A 23,229-nucleotide genomic window follows, 5' to 3' on the forward strand; every position below is an offset into this window, starting at 1 on the left:
ATTTTTACTAAAAACAATGCAATGAAAGCTATTTGATAGCTTTTATATATTTTATAGAATATAACGTAGATTATTTTGTTTTATACAATATACTCTCTCTCTCTCTCTCTCTCTCTCTCTCTCTCTCTCTCTCTCTATATATATATATATATATATATATATATATATATATATATATATATATATATATATATATATATAGATTAACCGTTAATACAATATATGCTATTTTTATATTAATACTTTTATATATTAACCGTTAGACAAAACTTGACATTAGTTGCTTGTCGGCAGAAAAGCTTTGCATACTATTTTTCCTTATTTATCTTAGTATGTCGATTCTGGAATATAACCGGAAATTGTCAACAGCATATCAGGCGGAGCTTAGGGCGGGACATCCGGTCATCTAAAGCGTGGCTGAACGCGCTGATTGGTCACATTTGAAAAATCAGTTTCCTGACGCAGCGGAGGGAACGTTTGTACTTCGGAATTTGTATACGGACAAGAAGGCGACGGTGTCTCGGAATTAAACTAAAACAGCTCAACATGATTAGGCAAGCGTAAGTATTTTATACCTGTTTTGTACTGTTGATATATTAGAACGATAACGAGTTATTAAACGTATTTTTATTAACTCATAAGCGAGTTTGTTTTCATATGAAAGTCTTTTGAGTGGTTGTAGCAGACATTTCTTAACTTACTCGCCGCCCGTCGCGTTTACCTAACCTCACAGATCCATTGTTTGTACTTTAATCCCGCTTTATGTCTTAAGTTCTCTGTTTATATCGGTAGTTTAGTTATTTGTTTGTCAACTATTATTAAAAATGATGTGCACCAAGCGCTTGGTTTCCTGAATGTCAGCATTTTAATTCAAATATTAACTTAGTTAAGTAATAAGCTGTTCGCGTTTTCCTGTTGTAACTCCTGAAACATAGTTAGAATTCTCTTTCAACCATAATCATACTCGCTTTACTTGAATTATATAACGTTATATATTTGTTGCCCGATGTCTATTTTTTTGCTTTTGTAACAGGAAGGGCAAGACCCCCCGCCGCCTTCCTCCAAAAAAGGCTTCCAACAGTCAGAAGGACCCTGTTGGAGTATGTTGTAATTTTTTTTTCGCTCACATTAGGAAAATGAAAATCCTGACCAGTGTATTAATTTGAGATGTATGGCAGGTGTACTGTCGCGTGCGGCCACTGGGTGCAGAAGATGAGGAATGCTGTATTGAGGTTATAAGCAACACCACCATTCAGCTACATGCCCCTGATGGGCTCAAAGCCAACAGAAATGGTGAATTCAAAGAGGTGAGTGCCTCTCTGCTCTCATTTTGCCAATTATGATAATTTAAAACAAGATTTTCTTCTTTGTCATGCCTCAACAATCCTGTAAATTTTTCTTCTGTGCAACACAAAGGTGAATTTTGTACTAGTTGCACTTTTCTACGTAATAAAAGTTTGAGTATTAGTTGGACTGTCAGTGGTCAGTATGACGGGTTCGCACTTTTGAGTCTTATCTTTACAATTAACTGCTTAATACAATTTGCAAAACTGTGTTGTATCATTTTGTGCTGCTGGGAAAGGTCAAGTTCTAGAACAACATGGAAACAAAACCGTTCTTTTGAAGCTTATTCAGGGTTTATGTGGGCCTTGGTGTTAATTTGCCCTTTCACAAATTAAGGCTTTAAATAGGTCTTGGAACAGAAAGTCTTAAAGTGCCCCCATTATGCCATTTCCAATATTGTCTTACATGCAGTGTGTAATATAGCTGTATGTGAATGTAAATGATTGGCAAAGTTGTAAAGCTGGAAGTGCACGATAAATAAAGGTATTGTCTCCCAAAATAAAGAATTGACTCTGTACAGCCTAAACGAGTCCTTAGTAATTCGAATCCCATTTCCATGACTGATACATGTCACGGGGTAACACATTTGCATAATGCGCACCTATGTTCTACATTGGCTGGCCGTGAACAACCTGATCCCGCCCACAAACACGTCATTCTACTGACGACTGCTTCTCTAATCTCGGGGAGTTCAACGTGGGATTCACAAAACGCTTGCTGTTGAAAGATAGCTCAGTACCCTAGCTCAGTTTATTTGGACCAGCTGGCTCCACTGAATCACAAGTATGATAAATAATAGAGGTTTATATTTTCTATAGAGTTCAAAATACAGAACTATTAAAATAGGCGTATCGTTTCCGACACCGCTGTATGCTGTAAACCAATCACAACAGACTGGGCCATCTGACCAATCAGAGCAGAGTAGGCTCATGGAAAGGAGGGGTTTAGAGAGACTGAATCTTAGAACTGCTTCGAACGAATCGTTTGAGAATCGCTGGAAAATGAGGTGATATTAAATGCACATTTTGAGAAAACTAATGCGTTTTTTGCATGCATGTAATCCTATTGTAGGAGACTCCCAAAACAATATTAGGAACTGTTAAAATGGCATAATTGGGGCACTTTAAATTCATAAATTTGTGGCATTAAAATTTGCATGCACTGCAGAAAATAAGTATCTTTCTCAGTGTTTTTGTCTTGTTATTCACTATAAACATCCAAATAACCTTAAATCAGGTTACATTTATGTGAGATGCAAAATAAATATATGAAGCCTTGGGAGAGTCGTGGCCTAGTGGTTAGAGAGTTTGACTCCTAACCCTAAGGTTGTGGGTTCAGTCTCGGGCTGGCAATACAACAACTGAAGTGGCCCTGAGCAAGGCACCGAACCCCCAACTGCTCTCCGGGTGCCGAAGTATAAATGGCTGCCTACTGCTCCTGGTGTGGCCTTTGGATGGGTTAAATGCAGAGCATGAATTCTGAGTATGGGTCACCATACTTGGCTGTATGTCATGTCACTTCACTTTTTTTGTTTTCTAAAAGAAAAATAGAACATAAGGAGAATTTAAAGGGATAGTTCACCCAAAAATGAAAGATATTTTTGATGAAATCTGAGAGCTTTCTGACCCTGCATAGACCGCAATGCAACTGAAATGTTCCCTTGGACTTGGAAATGTAGTAAGGACTTTGGTAAAAATGTCCATGTGACATCATTGATTCAACCAGAATTTTATGAAGTTACGAGAGTACTTTTTGTAGACTAAGAAAACAAAAATAACAACTTCATTCAGCATTTGTTCTCCTTCGTGTCACTCTAGGGTGCCATTATGGAGAGTACCATGATGCATTGCGTTGTTTACATGCAGAGGTACTCTCTATAATGGCAGAAGATGTGGTTTGGAGAAGAATTGTTTACTAACGTCATTATTTTGCATCTCACATGGATTGTTTTTCCGATGTCATTACTACATTTCTGGGTCTGGGATCATTTTAGTTGATTTGCTGTCTATGCAGGGTCAGAAAGCTCTCGGATTTCATCGAAAATCTTAATTTCTGTTCCATAATCGAACACAAGTCTTAAGGGTTTGGGACGACGTGAGGGAACAGAGGTATTCAAAAAATGTGCAGAATAGTATGAAACCAGTTAGGCTTTGTTGGAGTACTGAAATTAACTATAATAATTTCTTTTAGACACAATATTCCTTCAAAAAAGTGTTTGGAATTAAAACGACACAGGGGGAATTATTTGAAGATGTTGCCAAACCTCTGGTAGAAGACATCATTCACTGTAAAAATGGTAAATATACTTTTCTGTACACTTGTTGATTATTATTATTATTTAAAAACAACCCGACTGACTACAGTTTTCTTTTTTTAAACTAGGTCTGTTGTTCACCTATGGTGTCACTGGCAGTGGTAAAACTCATACAATGACTGGCTCACCTGGTCAAGGTGGGCTGCTTCCGCGTTCACTCGACATGATCTTCAACAGCATCGGCCCCTACCAGGCCAAGAGATATGTAAGCAAATTCATCAAGTACACTAATTCCGTTATGTAAACTTAATTTTCCATCCTTGAGCTCGATCTTTCCCTCATCAGGTTTTCAAGCCTGATGATAAAAATGGCATGGAGGTGCAGAATCAGGTGGATGCGCTCTTGGACCGACAGAAGCGAGACAGCCAGACAACTGTACCAAAGACCCCAACAACAAGGTTAATTCAAGTAATTAAGGTTACAAAGTGCCTAATCTGTTTTAAATTAAATGTAGTGAGTTTTTTTTTTATATGCTGTTCTTGTTTTGTAGGCGAATTGACCCTGAGTTTGCTGACATGATCAGCCCAGAGGAGGCTTGTAAGGCAGATGGAGTGGATGAAGACAGCAGCTACAGTGTCTTTGTCTCTTACATTGAGATTTACAACAACTACATCTATGATCTTTTGGAAGAGACTCCCATTGACCCAATAAAACCCAAGTAAGTTGGCTGTTTTGCTGTGTTTTGTGATCCAATAAATACATAAGAGCCTTCTTTCAAAAACCGTATCAACTCCAAAGCATAAGTCTATGTAAAAAATCTTTTCTACTTTAATAGGGTGTATCAGTAGTACCAATTTTTTGGGTAACTAATACTTTTTTTTTTTTCTTTTTCTTTTTTTTTTCTCAATTGAAATTTTACTTTCACAGCTCACACAAAGCTAGTTTAATTTTGGTTTTTAATTTAGGTTTAGTTCCATTAATATTTAATCCATTAAGTAATATATGAACTTAGTTTATAGATAAATGTATTTTGTTTTTTCATTAGGTGGAATGTTGCAGGCACACCTCTGAGAAACAACACTGAGTTCATGTACGTGGCCAGTGAAATCCATTCAGAGATGGACTTGTTGCATTTTGATAATAAGATTCCTTCCTTTGTGTAGCTGTACTACGCATCCTGTCTAATGCTTTCAAGTGCTTCTAGGGTGTCTGTGTCCGCTTTTGTTTTGGCTGTCTGTCTTGTGCTTTTGTTTTACTTGCTGGTACGCGCCCATGCAGAGATTGAGCTTTGTTGCAGTGTGACTGAACAACTTGTTTTCCCTACTCTGTAGATACAGAAATGTTATCATACTGTTTCACATTTCAGACCACCCCAATCTAAAATACTGCGTGAAGATCAAAATCACAACATGTATGTGGCTGGGTGCACTGAGGTTGAGGTCAAGTCAACAGAGGAAGCTTTTGAAGTCTTTTGGAGAGGTAAGCTGATGTAGATGTTCACTCAAATTTATTTATTTTTTTTAAATAGGGGGTTTGTTTGTAATTAGCACACAGAGCTATTGTATAAGATCTATTGTTTTCTGAAATCAGGTCAGAAGAAGCGCAGGATTGCAAACACGCAACTGAACCGTGAGTCCAGCCGCTCTCACAGTGTGTTCATTATTAAATTGGCACAAGCACCTCTGGATGCAGATGGAGACAATGTGCTTCAGGTCAGTGCTAATTCTAATGCCTTCAAGACTGTTCTTTGGGAAAATATTACAAGATCTTTTTGTGAATATATGGCTAACTAAAAATATAATAGTACTAATGCAAAAAAGAAAAACATGCAGTGTTCCTGCTTCTGGTCTGTTGCTGGGTTTTTTTATGATGTTTGTAGGGATTTGGCACCCCCTAGTGATAAAATGATTCAAAAATTTCACCTTAAATTTATACACTGTAATAAGAGCGTCTGTCCTTATGAATCTACAGTTTATGGGTAATTTCAGTTTGTAAATGCTAAGTTAGATAAAGCGTTTGGATGAATCATGTGTTTGATTCATTTTAAAGTGTTTTAAATTAATCATGAGATTTTTTTTTAAAGGAGTAGTTCACACAAAGATTCAAATGATCTAGGCACCCTTGTTCCAGACCCAGAAGATTCGAAGCTTAAAAGAAGATATTTTTAATGAAACCGGAGTGGTTTCTGTCTCTCCACTTAAAGTCCATTTCACCAAAACTGACGCTTCGGCAGCATCATCATTGGTTCTTGCAGAAGCTCAAACCTGTTTTTGTGCGATGTACAAGATTTGCTCCCATTTGCCATATTTGTGCTTTGTGCATTGATTAATGCTCATATGTAAATAGATGCTTAAATAAAATCTTTCATATGAAGTGTGACTTTGAAAACTTGAATTAAACCGCTTTAATCATATGGATTTCTTTTGTAATATCTTTAACAAACTCTTTCAAAGTTTTGTTAAATTTGTCAAACAAAGTTTTGTTGGAATGGAGGGACAGAAATCTAAAGTTTCATTTAAAAATCTTCATTGTGTTTAAAACACGGATAGAAATCTTATGAGTTTGGAACAATGTAATGGTGAGTAATTGATGGCAATTTTCATTTATGTAAGAACTACACCTTTAAATGTGACACTTTGGCCCTACATTCTGAGATGTTGCGCACTGAATTGTGACAGTAGAACCACTGACCAAACACTTAATGTTTTGTTCCCTTTTTCAGGATAAGAATCAGGTGAATGTGAGCCAGTTGTGTTTGGTGGATCTGGCTGGCAGTGAACGCACTAGCAGAACCCGAGCAGAGGGCAGCCGTCTTCGTGAAGCAGGTCAGGCAGCAGCACAAATAACTACTTTTATTACCTTCAGGATTTCAGGGTTATGTTTTATGAAGACCATATGGGTTTCTTTCTCTCATAGGCAACATCAATCAGTCTTTAATGACTCTGCGCACATGTATTGAAGTGCTAAGGGAGAATCAGATGTGTGGCACAAACAAGGTATATGATACATTAACTGACCATGTGATTGGTTAAACAGTTTAGAAACATCAAAGGCACTCTTGACTTCTGTCTTCAGATGGTTCCGTACAGAGACTCCAAAGTGACCCATCTATTCAAGAACTACTTTGATGGAGAAGGCAAAGTGAGGATGGTTGTGTGTGTAAATCCAAAAGCTGATGATTATGAGGAGACCTTGGTAAGATAACCAGTCAAAAGATGGAGTCTTCCTCAGATTTATTCTGGTTCCACTGTGACATTTGGGTTTCTCATCTGTAATATAGCTGGTGATGCGCTTTGCTGAGATGACTCAGGAGGTTGAAGTGGCCCGGCCCGTTGACAGGCCCATATGTGGTTTCGCTGCTGGTCGCCGACAGAGAAACCAGGCCTTCAAAGAGGAGCTTACCCGCAGGCTGGAGGAACGTGGTGGTCCTCTAGATGGAGGTGTGTGTGTGAGAGAACTTTCATGTTACATTCACACAAAATGTGCAGTTTCTTTAACATGCAGAGTTGGTTCCATACTAAAGGTTTTTTTTTTGCTAATGTCAATTATGTGATGTATTCTGTTACAGAGTCTCCAACAGTATTGAACCAGCTGCTTCAGTCCTTCCCTCCTCTTCCTCCCTGTGAGATCTCTGGGCCTAACGATGATGTTACACTGCCCAGACTCATTGAGGCCCTGGAGAAGAGACACAAGATTCGACAGATGATGATCGAGGAGTACAATAAAACTGGTAAAATCATCACTTTATTCAGAGCTGTTTAAATGCTCTTTCAAGCGCAATGTTTTTCCAAATTTCTGCCCATGATTTTGTTTCAGCCAACATGCTGAAGTCTGTGCTTCAAGAGCAGGACAGCAACCTGCTCTCCAAGGAGAACTTTATCCAAGAGCAACGTGGCAAGCTTGGTGAAAAGGACAAAATGCTCCAAAACCAGAAGAATGAGATTGATCGTCTGGAAAAGAAATCCAAGATGCTGGAATACAAGGTATTTGTACCATCAGTGGCTACGTTTACATGGACAATTTTTGGTTCAATCGGACTGAATTCATTCTGATTGATGAATCTCGTTGTAGTGTTTACGTGAACACTAAAAGCTATCGGGTTGATGAGCGCATTTATGTCAAGCTTCAAATCTGACTTGTGCACACTGCACAAATATAGAATTTCTCCCTGTTTGCACATAACCACTCTCCTACATGGTTTCTTTGTTTTTGTTTTTAACAGCAGAATTAATATTTATCATTTATGGACAAATATACATATAAACTGTTGTGCCGTGCTGCTCAAATCATGCAAAAAAATACCCCTCCCCATGCCCAAAACGGGTTCCCTGTGGATGAGTATCCAAAACAAGGACTGGTGGGAGGTTGTCCTGCTCCACTTCAGTTGCAGAGTGGAAGTAGTTTTTAACAAAGTTTTTAACACTTTATTCAAAAGGAAGAGCTGTTTGTTCTGTGCGTCATGTCATTATGCGATTTCTGTGTCATTGCACATGCACAGTCCTTTCAGTTTCGTGGTTCAATCCGATTGAGAGTTAACAGGCACTCTCAATCCTATTAGAAAAGGAATAAACCACCTCCTTCAATCCGATCGAAATTTCATTCCGTTCGAGCTCAGTAGGATAGATTAAGGTGTTTGCATTAAGGCTCTTCAGTCTGATTGAGCCGTCAATCTGATTACAAACAGATTTGGTTGCATGTAAATGTAACCACTGAGTCAGGATTAAAAAAAAATGGAATTAAGTACAATAATTTTCAAAAGGTGTTTTTTATTCATTTATTTGTTAAAGAAATTAATATTTGTATTTTGCAAGGATATTGTATTGAGCAAAAGTGTTAGAATTACATGTGTAATGTTAAAATTCTTTTAAGTAAACGGCACAACTGTTTTCAACATTGATAGTAAAAATGTTTCTTAAGCACCAGATCCGTATATCTATTTCTGCTTAATTTCTCAATTTTTTTTAATGACTGCTGTGAACTCCGCTTTGCCATCATGGGAGTGTATTACATTTTAAAATATTAAATTAGAAAATGTAAAGTTATTTTACTTGTATTTTGGATCAGTTGTAGCCTTGATGAGCATTAGTCTCTTTAAAGATTAAAACTTTTGATCAGTAGTGTATGAGTGTATGTCTGCCTGATAGCTTTATATCTGGCATTTACAACACAAACTAAGCTACAATAATTATGGTTGGAATGACAGCTATTTTAAGTGTCATACTAACAAAAGTTCTGAATTTCCTCATACATCTGCAAAATGTTTCTGTTACAGATTGACATTCTACAGAAAACTACCAACATCTATGAAGAGGACAAGCGATCTCTACAGCACGAACTGGAGAGCAGAGAACAGAGGCTGCAAAGGGAAATGTCTGAAAAGAGACGCATGGAAGCACGCATGCAAGGCATTGTCACTGACTCCAAGCTTAAGTGGGAGAAGGAGTGTGTGAGTGTCTTCCCATAGACCATATGCGAAACTAATATATATATATATATATATATATATATATATATATATATATATATATATATATATATATATATATATATATATATATATATATATATATATATATATATATATATGAGAGACAGTTAGAATTTTTTTTTTTGTGTGTGTAGAATTGAATTTAATAGTGGTGTGATACATGCAGCTTTTGTTTGTTCTCTACAGGAGAGGCGGGTAAATGCCAAGCAGCTGGAAATGCAGAATAAGCTGTGGGTGAAGGATGAGAAACTCAAACAGCTCAAAGCCATCGTGACTGAGGGAAAGACGGAGAACCGGCAGCCACAGCGGCCTTCCAGAGAAAAGGACAAAGTGCCTGCCAAGAGATCCGCTTCCCCGTCACCTGTTCCTGTACGTTTAACTGACATGCGTTTCTAGACCGCCTGCCCCTGAGATTTATGCCTAACCTAATCCACAAACCTCCTCTATATGTCCATGCATGGTCTGCTATGCAGTGTGTGTATAATTACCCTGTGCACTTTTTTTCTTTTCTTTTTTTTTTTTTTTTTTTTTTTTTTATTTTTATAGATTCCAACCTGTTTTTAATGCTGTTTTTAATGTACTGGTGTGTGCTGCATGCAAACAATGTGTGTACTAATCTCATGTCGCTTGCAGTCTCCCTACCATGCCTCTCAGTCATCCCTCTCCTCCCTGGAGCCTATATATAACTTCTCTCAGACGGTCAGGCCAGATCCTCACTTCCTCAGACCAGGCAGTGTGTCTGTGGCCTCCTGCATCTCCGAGTGGGAGCAGGGTGTCCCGCAGTCTCGCAGGCAGGGTAGCCAGTCTCCTCCAGACCGTAGGAAGAGAGCTCAGGGCCTTCCCGACAGTCTTAGCAGGAGAAGAGGCAGGTGTTGGGCCAGAGAGGTGCCTGTCCAGCCAGCAGAGGTAGACCTAGAGGAAACGGGTCACTGGGTCAGTGGAGTATCTTGCTGTAGTTGTAGGTAGAGCTTCAACAAGACACTAATGTAGACCTTTTGATCGGTTTCTCTCATTTCATTACCCAGAAGATATATATGTAAAAAGGTATTATGTGCTGCTTATTTTAACCATGTAATGACTTTGTTTTGCACTTTTAGACAAATAAATTTGAGTTGTCATCTTCTCATTGTCATCTGTTACTCCTGCACATAATTTAACTTGTCTAAAGTGTATGAAAAGCAATTGAATGATGTCAGCATTTACAGCTTTAATAAAGCATATTTATCTTTGAGCTTGTTTGAATGGGAACATATCTTAAGCTTTTTTTCTTTCCTCTTACCCGCCTGCTTGGTGCGTTTAGTTTGTGCTTCTGTAGAGATTGACTAACACACTAACGCTTGAGCATGCTTAAGGACCGTCTTCTGTTTGTCTTACTGTGTTTGTGTTTTAATTGAATAGACTGGGCCGCCGGTTCGGCCTCTACACAGACGCTCGCACTCCGCAGGTGGGGAGAGGTGGGTTGATCATAAACCCAACACTAACGTTGACCTGGACACAGTTCTGCAGCCAAACCTCCCCAATGCCATCAAAGTGAATGCTCCCAGTGAGAAAGCTCTGTCCAAATGTGACAAGTACGTTCTGACGCACCAGGAAGTTGCATCAGATGGAGAGATTCAGACCAAGCTAATCAAGGTAGCTTTTTTTTCTGGTGGTCTTGCTCAGTCTGATGGGTTTTGGTTGTCAGCTGAAACTCAAATCTTTTGCTCTTTATCAGGGTGAAGTGTTCAAAACTAGAGGTGGAGGACAGGCTGTTCAGTTCACAGATATCGAAACGCTCAAGCAGGAAAACCCCGTTGCGGCCAGGTAATGACCTCCCAGTGCAATTCCATCTTGGCAGCATGTATAATTTCTAGGTCTCATAGTAAATGCTCTGTATTGTTGTGCTTTTTGATTGTAGCCGTAAGAGACGATCATCAGAGACTGGCCCAGATGGTGAGCCTAAGGAAGGAGACTGGACTGATGTGGAGACGAGGGTAAAATACTGATATCAACACTGACTTTTTTGGTATATTTAAAAACTGTCTCTCATCAAATTCAGTGAAAGTGATATTGTAAAACAGTATTGCAATTTAAAATTAGTTTTCTTTTTTTAATATTTTAATGTAATTTATTCCTGTGATTGCAATGCCATTTTCAGAAGCCATTACTCCAGTTTTCAGTGTCACATGATCCTTTAGAAGTCATGTAGTGTAAAAAACGCAAATTTTGAAAGCAGTTGTGCTCTTAAATTCTTGGAACAAAGTTCAAAATGCAGTATTTGAAATTGATTTTGTTATTTTGAATTTTTTTTTTTTTACTGTCACTTTTGGTCAGTTTAATGTAGGGATTCACTGATGTATTGGCCGCCGATATTAATCGGACTACTTTTTTCAATTTACAACCATCGGCATATCGTCTATATAAGGAAAAAGGCTGATATAACAAACCGATGGTTTATTAGTTAACTGCGTGAATGCACTGAGCTGTATAATGTCTGTTGCATAATCCTAGTGCTGCTGTCTGTACTGTAATGCAAATCAAATAACAAAAGACAGAAGATTGCACACTTTTCTTGACTAAACTTTTATAACTTTCATAAGTGTAGCGGACCTCATCTGAATGATGACCAAAACTTTACTGAGGTTTTAAGTTTGTGTCCTTTTTCGCTCAAAAAAAAAAAAATAATCATAAGAGCTTGACAAAACCGCACGAGAAGTGCACATTAAACTCTAAACACAGCGAATTACACAAAACACTTATTACAACTAACAGTAAACAAATATACAGATCTCATGCCTTTTCAGCGGGTACTTAATAAACTGACAAACTTTAAATCCAAAGAACTGCATGCTTTCATTATCCATATAGCTCCGTAGACTAGAAAACCCATCAAAATAAGAGTTCTGCCTTAGTAAAGGAGATCTCATACATATTTAAACTTACAAAAAATATTAATGTATACAAAAAACAAATTAGAATAAATATAGGAATATGTATTTAATTTACACAGTAAAGTTTGTACATTTGTTTACTTTATGTACCTGAAAACTGTTAAACCTACCTAAAAAGCACCATTTATTAAATATGTATCTTTGTTCTGTATTTATGTAGGCCTGCTGAATGTTAAATGGATCCAATCCATGTTCATTAGAAATTATTTGATGCAGCAATAAAACTGCTAGTATAATTTAATGCAGGTGTTTTTGGACATTGCTGATTTAAAACATGATCAGAATACTATTTTGATGGCAGAATTTCAAATAAGACAGGAAGTGACAAATATTGGTATCGGAATCGGCCAATAAGTGTTTGTTAAAATCGGCATCAGTATCGGCCCCAAAAAATCCTATCGTCCGTCCCTAGTTGAATGCATTCTTGCTGAATTTCTATAAAAATAAACTTGCTGACCCCAAATGTTTAAATGGGGGTGTGTGCATATTTGTACGTTTTAAATGAAAATATTTGTTTCCTAACCCATCTCGTCTTTATTCTCTAGTGCTCTGTGGCAGTGGAGATGAGAGCTGGCTCAAACCTGGGACCTGGATACCAGCATCACGGATATCCAAAGTAAGCTCTTTGTTTGCATAATTTCACTTGTTTGTAGTCACACTGGTGAAAACAGCATTATTATTATTATTATTTTTTTTTTTTTAATTGCCTCAATTTTGTTTTGTAGACGCAGAAAGCCTTGAGACTGCTCTAGTATTGCCATCACAGCAGGGTCCTTTCCTTTCGAAGCCTCTTATCACTGTGTGCAATAGCAAATTCACTTTATAATATTTAACTTTTTTTTTTTTAAATGCTTTTATGGAAAAACACTTTTTATAGAAGACTACACAAGTTCACCAAAGGTGTTTTTGTACTGCATTTTCTGTCTGTGTTGCCAAGTAAAATTCACATTTGGTGTAAGTGTGGGTCTGGGTGGGTTTCAAAACAAAAGTGTTACAAATGTTGTTTTCTAACTGTCTCAAGCACATTAGGTATTTGTTTATATATATATATTGATGTGTGCTCTCTTGCATTTGGACAGTTGGGACAGTCGAAGCATTTGCTAATGTTTCTTTAAAAATCCTTTAGTAAAAGTCATTTTCATGACTTTATTATGCATCTCCTTGGAACAGCACTCTTTCCATGTAGTTTCACTTGTATGACATTTGCTGCAGACAAAACTGTTAATAAACAGCATTTGATATACTTGTTTGGTTCATATAGTGAGTTATTTTGCTCATCTCAATTTTTTTTCTTTGGTTCACTTGTAATGTAGTTCTCCAAGCACTTGATATGGTTCTAAAAGGAAGCAGTAGATGGCAGCAGTGCTTAAGATATAGAAGTCAGGTGTTTTTATTCTTACACCAAGATGGCCATGGGTCATATTGTTTCATGCTGACAATGGATACTTTAGGATGAAGTATGAAACTTGTAAAGTAAACTGAAAAATAAAGGAAGATATCAGAATGGAGTGTTTTGTCATTGAGCTGTAATTGAGTATGTAAAATGTGACTTCATTTCTTAAGAGAGAGTACACTAATTTAAAGTGTGACTCATGCAAAAAAAATATTGGCCAAGAAATTAGCTGTAGCAATGTTAGTCTTTTCTTTGTTTAAATGTTATTTCCATTACAAAATATTTTCATAAAATATCCATAATCTGAGATGTGGTGCAAACATCATGTTTAGTTGTTATGGTAACACTTTAGAAAAGGGAACACATTCACTATTAACTGCGACTTTTCCCTCAATAAATTCCTAATTTGCTGCTTATTAATAGTTAGTAAGGTAGTTAAGTTTAGGTATTGGGTAGGATTAGGGATGAAGAATAAAGCATTCATTTGTGCTTAATTTGTAATAATGAATGGCTAATATTCTAGTAATATGCATGCTAAGTAACTAGTTATGAGACCCCAAAATAAAGTGTTACCAGTGTTATTAGCTTGCAATTCTGCTCACAAGCTGTGTTGAAATGCTTGATTTGGCCATTTTCGTCCCTTTGGCACTAAAAAAAGAAAAAACAATGGAACCGTTTTCTTTGTAGGAATTTAAGTCATTGAGCTCTTTGTTTGGAAGGTGTCTTCCGATTTTGATGAAAGATTCAATACAGTTTCAAAGATATTGGATCAAAATAAGAATTAACTTCATATAACCTGAAAATGTTCACACATCTCCCACATATGGTATGAGTACAAAGATGTATGAACGTCTTTATGAAGTTATTCAGTTGCAGAATAAACAGAAGTTCTGAGGAAACATAAGCTTTGGGGTTTTTTTTCAACAGAGTTCAACATTACTTCACACAATAAGAATGATTGTTGAATTAGACTGCTGACTTTGTGCTTAGCATAACATCTATTTATTTAGGTTGTTGACGGTTATTAAAAATGGACATTGGTTCTGGCAACGGTTTCCTTCCATCAAGCTTTCCTTTCCAAAATTTGAGCCTTCAGTCATCCTGCATGTATGTGATTGTGTTTTTTGGTGGGTTAGGGTTTGGTTAGGATTAAGATGTTGGAGGGTGATTGAGTGTTTGCTGTTTTGAGCAGAAGCAATGTTGTATCAGGATAAAAGGTCAAGGGAATTTGGAGCGGCAGCAATTCCCCTAGAGTACCTGAAGAGGACCATGTCTAAAGAGTTCGAAGCGCAGACATTCCATTTCAAATGAGGCAAACTTCCTCCAAAATATTTCCCCAATATTTCAGCTTCCTTCCTGGATTTACCTTTTGATAAAAAAGATTGCTTACAAGGCCCGGATTGCAAATTTAATTTTGAAGGAATTTCGATTTCTACCATTCATTCCCCCAGCAAGCTTGTGGAGATTATGCCAAGGTTTTTCTGCTCTGACTCAAGGGTATGTTTTTGTAACTCCTAAAGTCCACTCCTATGGCTGTCTGCAGTGTTTGGGATTTCTTTTCAGCTGAGAATAAAATCATAGTCTTGTTTATTTCAGAAGATTAAACTATCTGACCATGGATTGTACAATAATTGTCCTTTGTGACACATCTCAGTCTCACTTCTGTAAAGCTCAACCCTCCCTCTCTCCCTCGCTCTCTCTCTATTAGCTCCTCAGCCAAGTCCTGATGGTGGATATCTCATCTGCTCCTCTGACTCAATTTCAATTTGGAGGCACTAGAGAGTGACTAACATGGAGCGCCTCCAAGAGAGGGTCAAGGGCTCCAAGCAACGAGCAGACATTAAACTCACTTGTGCAAGCCATCAAGTGCTCTGCTTTTTGACCATACGCAGTTTGATGAGCCACACTACAATATAATCATTTGGCTCAGCTGGCATTGGCTCAGGAGTTAGCGTGAACGTTATGCTATGATAGAGTTTTAGATTACTGCATTAGGATTATGATCCAATGTAGTGAGAGAAAGAATAAGAGAGACGCATGATCAAGACTTGAAAACTACCACTCAGAGAGCACCTTGCTCGAAAATGTAGCAGTTTTCAAACATAAGCGCAGATTGCTCACTTATGCTCTGGTGTGAATTGGCACTGTAGAAAGCTTATTGAGCTTATTTATGTATGTTGTAAGATATTAGAAAAGCAATTTTAGGAATTTTAGTTTCAGTCATTAAAATGTATACATTGGGAAACAATGTGTTGAGATCACATGATGAGTCAAATACTACTCACTTTATATTAGTATCCCCCTGTTACTACATACTGTCATTTGTGGGATAAATTAATGGTTGCTGGCAAATAAAGAGCATTTACAATGATACTGTTAAAACTTTTGCCAGTATAAAGACAACTTTCATATCAGTCATTGAAGTAAAATAAAAATTAAAAAAATTAAATTAAAAAATATAAAATTAAGTACTGAGTCTCTTTGATACTCAAAATGTTTCAAATTTAACCTTGTTGATAGTTTATTTGTCTGACAGATTTCTCACTGTAAAAAGAATTTTAATAATGAATGGGATGGAGTTCCACTGTTTAAACAGGTATAATAAACAATAAAAATGCTCCAAAACTGCATGAACCTGCAGTTCCTAAAACAATGCAGAAATAACTTTTTAGCCAGGAGAAGGAAAATCATTTCATCAGAAGTGCAAGTTATTGTTTGAAACTTTTTGTTAATGTTTTGGAAAAATGTATTAAAAAAAGAGCAAGTTATTATATTTTGATTAAAGATTACAAGGGCTAAAAGTTGTTTGCAATAATGTTCACAAATGAATCACAATAGAAAATAGATAGTAAACAGCATTGATTGCAAAGACAAATCAGTTTGTTAGCAATAATGTGCACAAATGAATCAAAATAGAATGTAAAAAGATTTTGTGTCGACTTAAAAAAAAGAGAGAAAAGAAAAAAGAAATGAAAGTCCTTGAGCAAATACATTCTCTATGATAAAACAAATTGGATCATGCCAGGGGAGAACTAACCAGAATACAACAGTAGTCATTTGGCTCATTTTTAAGGAAGGAAGTTTTTTTTAGCAAAGTGAAAGTAATTCTATATTTAAGTGCTTAACCTGCAGAATACACAATAAAGAATTAAAAACATGCTGGAGAGAAAATACTGGAGAACTGCCTGCTTGAATTCACACTAATTAGTCAGCTTGGCTTTTCAAAATAAATGATTGCATGGTTTATCTGCTATTTGGATGATTAATTCCTGCAAAGAGTCTTTTTCTGTCCTCTGTGAGTCTATCGCTTGCCGCAGGAGAAACGGACACAAAATAATTTGGAGTAAGGCAAACTGTCTAATGAGATTCTCACTGCGTTTCCCCACCACACCGAACCATTACAGATGCAGATTTCTTCATGTTTATTCCATGCGTATGTAATCGGCTTGTGTACTCTACGGTCATTTTCTCATTAATGCGATTTAAATATTCAGTTTGCCCTTAATTATTCCTCTCCCATTTCAACCGACACCACAGATGCAGGTAAAATGGAAGATTTTCCTCATGGCCTGTTGTCTTGATTGGCGTTTGATGTGACTTGTAAACCAGGTGTCCTTGAGCTTCACGGCCTGTCAGGTCATGTCAGTGCAGTCGTCTCCGGCGCACAGGCTGTTGCTGTTTTCCCATGTTTGGCTGATGTTATGTATTATGTAGACACTCAGGGAGTGGACTGTCAACACTTAGTGTCTGGCATTATGCAGTGGAAACCTTTCTTCACATGCTGTAAACAAGGCTGCCATGTCGACTCTATTAATCATTTAACCACCGGGACAAAGGCTGGTTATGGTGGTCAGCTGAGGAGGCTTTCTAGCAGCCTTTTAGCTGAATTAGATGAGGGGGGCCGGTTTTTCCTCTCTCATATCATGATGGCAGCTTCCCCTCAGGGGCGATGAGGTTTAGAAGGGCATGTTGTGGTTGGTGGCGGTTGAACCGCAGATGAGTCTGCCCTTTAAAGGCCCATATACCTATCTAGATGTGTCCTGGGGAGCAGTCACTGACATTAAAACTCAATTAGTGGACGACTCTGTAAATACTGCATGAGCCCGACGCTTTGCTAATGAAGGCCCAGAGCAGGGTTCCCGCTTTACATCTTGATATGTCAGGACCGTGGCTGCCTGCGAGCCAGCGTGTCAGTCCAAAGGGAGGTTAAAATGCAGATGAGTGTTGACAGTCGGGTGCAATTGTCATTCAGCACGTCTCGTGCCCTCCCCGGGGTCTCATCTCGCTTTACTGTGGTGCTTCACTCCTCTTTGGCTCCTGCTCATCATCACGCATACCAATACGCAGGGTAAATGGAGATATGAGCTGCATTTTAATATGGTCAGTCTATTTTGCCTTGTCCTGAGGCGCATTAAGTGCGCTGACTGAAAATGCGTTGTATTGCCTGAACTGCCTCTGCTGCATGTGGCCATCTAAAATGCTCTATTTTAATTTCTAGTTTCTCATGTAACAAAAAGGGTGTAAGTTCAACACGTTTCACCACTCTTTTTACTGATTATTAAATGGATGATTAGTCCAGAATTAAAAGTGGCTATTATTTATTAAACTCTTCATTCCAAACCCGTAATACAGTGCTAGCTTTCTTCCGTGGAACAAGTTTAGCCGAATGTTGGCATTCTAAATGTTTTCATCATTACAGTGAATAAAACTATTATTGGAGTATGTTTTGCAAGAAAATACTATTTCAGTCTTTCTCCTTCAAAATTTTACATTTAGTTTAATGTGTTACTTGCAGATTCTTTGTAATTATTTGCAAAATTAACTATAAATTTTTTGTTAATTACTCGTTTTTGTATATTACACCAATAGTTGGAGTATGTTTTACAAAAAAATACTATTTTAGTATTAATCTCACTATAATTCAGTGTTACTAGTTGATTCTTTGTAATTATTTGCTAAATTTACTCAGTTTCTTGTAAATTGCTCATTCTTTTATATTGCGCCAGTAATTGAAGTAGGTTTTACAAAAAAATATACTATTTCAGTATTTACTTCAAAATTCACTACAATTCAATGTGTTACTTGTTGATTATTTGTAATTATTTGTGAAATTACTATCAATTTCTTGTAAATTGCTTTTTATTGTATATTGTGCCAGTAACTGGAGTTTTACAAAAAAAAAAAAAATACTATTTCAGTATTTCTACTTCAAAATCTCACTATAATTCAGTGTTACTTGTTGATTCTTTGTAATTATTTGTGAAATTTACTAAGTTTCTAGTAAATTGCTCATTCTTGTATATTTTGCCAGTAATTGAAGTAGGCCTACGTTTTACAAAAAATATACTATTTCAGTATTTACTTCAAAAATTCACTATAATTCAATGTTACTTGTTGATTCTTTGTAATTATTTGTGGTTTTTAATATCAATTATTTTTTTGTTGTTTTTTATTGTTTTTTTTTTAAGTTTTTGTGTTTTTTTTTTTAAATAAATTAAATACTATTTCAGTATTTGTACTTATACTCAATTATTTGTAAAATTTTCTAGAAATTTCTTAGTGAAAACTGTTTCTACATTTCTTTTTTTTCGATTGTGGAAACTAGGAGGCTGTCAAGCTCCAATAAAAACACCCTAAAACAGGTCTATATGCATTATATTACAAGTATTTGGAAGTCATATGATAGTTTTGTATGAGAAACAGGATAAAATTAATCTCGCCTGATAGCTGTGGTCACAATTCACTTTCACTGTATAAAAAAAGCAGCTTGAATATTCTGCTTTAAATAACTCATGACATGAGGGTAAATAAATGATAACAGAATTTTCATTTTTGGGTGAACTCTCCCTTTAACAGATACTGATAAATATTATTTATTGGAGTTAATGGATGCCTGCCAGACATCTGTTTGGAACCTTTCATTATATTTTGGAATGTAATTATATTTGTGAAGATGAGACAATGATTCTTTTACTGTGAAGGATATTTGTCCAAAAAGTGGAATGTTACAATCAACAGATCTGGTCCAAATGCCAAAAACTCATAATAAAAACATGGATGTCTTCCAGCATAAGCAACATACGAAACAAGAAGTTTTCGCAGAACAAATATCCTTTCATGTGTATCACAATATGAGGATGAATGAACTGTTCATTATTTTCCCCTCAGGGTCTTTGTTTCTGACTGTGCTTTAACTCTCTGCAGCTGTCAGTTGTTTTCGTTCTTGAAGTCTAGTGCTTGTGCTTCCCACACTCTTAACAGGCTGTGACCTCGCAACGGTGACAGTCTGCCAGAACTGATTTCCATGGACTCACTTTTGCTGTGACCACTGCGAGTCCTTCAGAGAGCTGCACGGTTACATGGCTTGTTGGTTTCATCCAGTTACTGTTGTGCAGTTGAGCAAGAGTCTTGTCTGCATGCACGCTACCTACAATGCATATACAAAGCTACTATTAGATTAAAATCTCTATCTGGCTAAATCTTAATCAGAATCTCAAGTAAAGTGATAGCAACAAAATGGAATGTATCAATACAAAAAAGTTTTTTTTTGTTTTGTTTTTTTTTAAATCAGCATGAAATAAAAATGTATCTTATCTCTTTTGTTAATGCATAATGTTGATCTTACTGTGCTGTGAATGATTTATCCATACAAAGTTTCTTTTCTTTCTTTACTTTACTTCTGAGTGATGACTAATAAATGAATCCTGGTTTTAACTGGTTCATCGAAACGAACTAGTCAAATGAACTAGTCTAAAAATCCCTTGAGTTTCTTGAGAAATCATAAAGATTCTTCTCACTTTATTTTTAACATAAGACCGGATGCAGATATTTGTAATTTGAATGTACAAGGCTGTACAATACAGCTCACTACACTGCTGCTTGATATCCACATTATTTTAATATATTGTCATCATAGACACACTGGTTTCTATCACAAATAGTTTTAATGTTATTTTTGTTATTCCTCTAGATATGTACGTTTAGTGGATCGGAAGTCCCACACAATTGGGGCAAAACAAAATTAGGTGGATAATGTACGGCAAATTTTATATGCACTACCTCTAGTATGCACTGTGTACACTAAGTAGTAATGTGAGGTATTTAATTAATCAAAATTAGGCTGTTAGCATCTGGCATGCTTTTTTATTGCATGCTGTGCTTTAATACCTGTTGAAATCGGTTTGATTTCACTGAAATTATACAGAATAATAAAAAAAAATCTTTGTGCTGACGAGCTGCAGCATGCACTGTGTATTCACCCCGGGAGCATTTATCAATAAAAATATTATTTCCATGAAATGTCGTAAGCTGCTGCTTATTTGATAAGCTTGTTTTTTTTTTAGAGGATTTTTTTCTTTTCTTTTCTTTCATGTAGTCACGAGGAGCTATTCTGTAAACATAGACTTTGAAGAGACCTGTCACGCTGGCTGTCGGCTACAGGTGCGAGCAGACGGTTCCAAGATGGGCCGTTCCAATTGTCTGTGGTGGCAAAGAAACAGCAATCACAATGTCATTCTACCTTAACTTAGCTGACGAGAGACAGGAAACGAGGTATAAAGACATCTGCGGCAGGGAGACGAGTGCTGCGCTGTCCAAGCATGACTGCATGGCACCAGAAAAGTTACATCACTGGGCCTTTACATTTCAAGAGCTCTTTATTCATGATAGTCTCCGAAAATATAAAGCCCTTTGGAGTGGACCCGCAAAATAGTGTGATATATGGAGTAATACCTTTACAATAATCACACTCAAGTGAAGTTACTTCAGACCAAACGACTTAAAAAGAATTAGTTCTTATCCACCAACATGTACATTTTAATTTTTTTTTAATCCGGCATTTTTAAAGCATGCTCCTATAGAGCTGGTCAGAGGACAGGGCAGCTGGCCAAGCCCCAGAGACCAAGCTGCTCTTTAGGAACATTTGTATTTGAGCCTGGCCTGGCCTCCACTAATCCCTCTTAGGGCATCCATCGCATCACTCTCTCCCAGGCTCTCTTCGTGATCAATACACAATACATCAAAGGTTAGGAGGAGATGGGCCTATTCTTTGAAGCCGTGTGTGTAGAGCTGGGATTTGCTGAGCTAACATCGTCCAGTGAAGCCACCTTTTGATTGAGCTTGTTTGGCCGGAGCTACTTCTGTTTGCTGAGGGGCAGAGGAGAATCTAATGAAGAACAGCCAATGTCTCTCTGTTATCTCTTGTCTCTGTCAGAGCCAATACAGGGGCACTGGCAGATTTTTATTTATTTATTTATATATTTTTTGTCCACTGGACACATTTCAAACAGCTAGTATAAGCTATTCAACATGTATTCCTATATATACTATATATATATATATATATATATATAAAATCAGTTGTATGTATGTAGGCTTGAATGTAGGCTTGAAAAAAATATATACAGTATACACTCACTGGCCAAAACGTTTGGAATAATTACAATTTTACATTTTTTTTGAAAGTCTCTTACGTTCACTAAGGCTGTATTTTTTTGATCACAAAAACAGTAATATTGTGATTGATCTGTTTTAAACAAGTTAATGCATCCTTGCTGAATAAAAGTTTAAATTTCTTCTTATTTTTTAATCTTACTTATAAAATATTAAGCAGCAAAAACTGTTTGAAAAACACTGATAATAGTAAGAAAATAATATTTCTTGAGCACCATATCAGAATATTAGAATGTTTTCTAAAGTATCACACCGAAGACTGGAGAAATGGCTGTTAATAATTCATCTTTGCCATCACAGGGATAAATAATATTTTAAAATATATTTAGAGGTATTTTATCCTGTAATAATATTTCACAATTTAATATATTTTTAATAATAATAATAATAATGATAATAATAATAAGAAAATAAATGCAGACTTAGTGAGCATAAACAAATTAAAAACTTAAAAAACATTAAAAAAATTCAAAATAATATTATGCATATAACCAAAAATACCAGCAATAAAAAAATTTAAATACATAATTCATAATACACAAAGTTCATAATTATTGCTTAGTGTATTTTTGTTTTCCATTTGGTTTTATTTAGGCTATTTATTATAAAATATATTATATAAATAATTTTCTGTATTTATTTTGTATTGTTGCCTGGTGCACACAGGACCATGTTAGAATCTTACAGTCAGTTCTTTAATCTCAGAAACTGACAAACTTGGTTGTTGACAAGGCCAAATCTGCATTGTTATGCAAGATACCGGTCCAATACATGCATATGGTCTGCCAACGCTGCTGACAGACATTTAGAATAATTAATTCTAAATATCACAGAGGCAGCCTTGCCAAGTCAAGTTAAATAACAATCACCTGAGCTGACACGCAGCCATTCCAGATTTCTCCCATGTTTTCATGCTCTCTGTTCAGATATAAAACTCCCTATGCCATGTAGCATCTAGGTTACAGACATACATTTTCTATGGTCTTATTAATGCCATATTAAACTGACTATATTATTAAAAAATATAATTGATCTATTTTTAATAAATGATCCTAAAAGGTCTCTTTTCTTCCCCTAAGCAATGACAGATTTTCACGCAAAAAGATGCTGACATCTCCCTCTGTTGCCTCAACTAGCAACACTACACACAGCTGTTCTGCTATCACTCTCCTCCACACCTCCCTTCTTTCCCTCTCTCTCTCTCTCCCTCAATCAGTCACTCATTTGCATTATATATGCTTCATTTAGCTTACATGGCTGAGTGGAAATATAACCTGAAGCCTTTCAAACAAGGCATGAACCGGGGCCCAGCAGCAGTCAGGATCAGGACTGCATGCGGCCATGAGATGGCAACACTCTCCTCTGGTCT

The 23,229-nt window shown here is 36.6% G+C and overlaps 1 protein-coding gene across 2 annotated transcripts; it reads left to right on the top strand.

Annotated features, from left to right (window-relative positions):
* Positions 1-409: 409 nt before the first annotated feature.
* Positions 410-13,259, top strand: LOC109099360 (kinesin-like protein KIF23). Of its 2 annotated transcripts, XM_042744074.1 has the most exons (23): positions 410-560; positions 1,034-1,100; positions 1,179-1,307; positions 3,535-3,640; positions 3,727-3,863; positions 3,944-4,056; positions 4,149-4,316; positions 4,965-5,077; positions 5,189-5,310; positions 6,321-6,423; positions 6,515-6,594; positions 6,674-6,793; positions 6,879-7,038; positions 7,167-7,328; positions 7,415-7,581; positions 8,871-9,044; positions 9,273-9,455; positions 9,720-10,019; positions 10,485-10,718; positions 10,801-10,889; positions 10,984-11,059; positions 12,562-12,632; positions 12,742-13,259. In XM_042744074.1, the coding sequence occupies exons 1-23, from the start codon at positions 547-549 to the stop codon at positions 12,755-12,757; spliced, it is 2,904 nt and encodes a 967-aa protein (XP_042600008.1). In that variant the 5' UTR covers positions 410-546; the 3' UTR covers positions 12,758-13,259. The 2 variants fall into 2 exon arrangements, with proteins under 2 accessions (XP_042600008.1, XP_042600009.1); XM_042744075.1 differs by lacking the exon at positions 9,720-10,019 and having other exon boundaries at positions 411-560.
* Positions 13,260-23,229: the final 9,970 nt, after the last annotated feature.

The sequence above is a fragment of the Cyprinus carpio genome, chromosome B18 (assembly GCF_018340385.1).
Source record: "Cyprinus carpio isolate SPL01 chromosome B18, ASM1834038v1, whole genome shotgun sequence".
Classification (NCBI taxonomy): domain Eukaryota; kingdom Metazoa; phylum Chordata; class Actinopteri; order Cypriniformes; family Cyprinidae; genus Cyprinus; species Cyprinus carpio.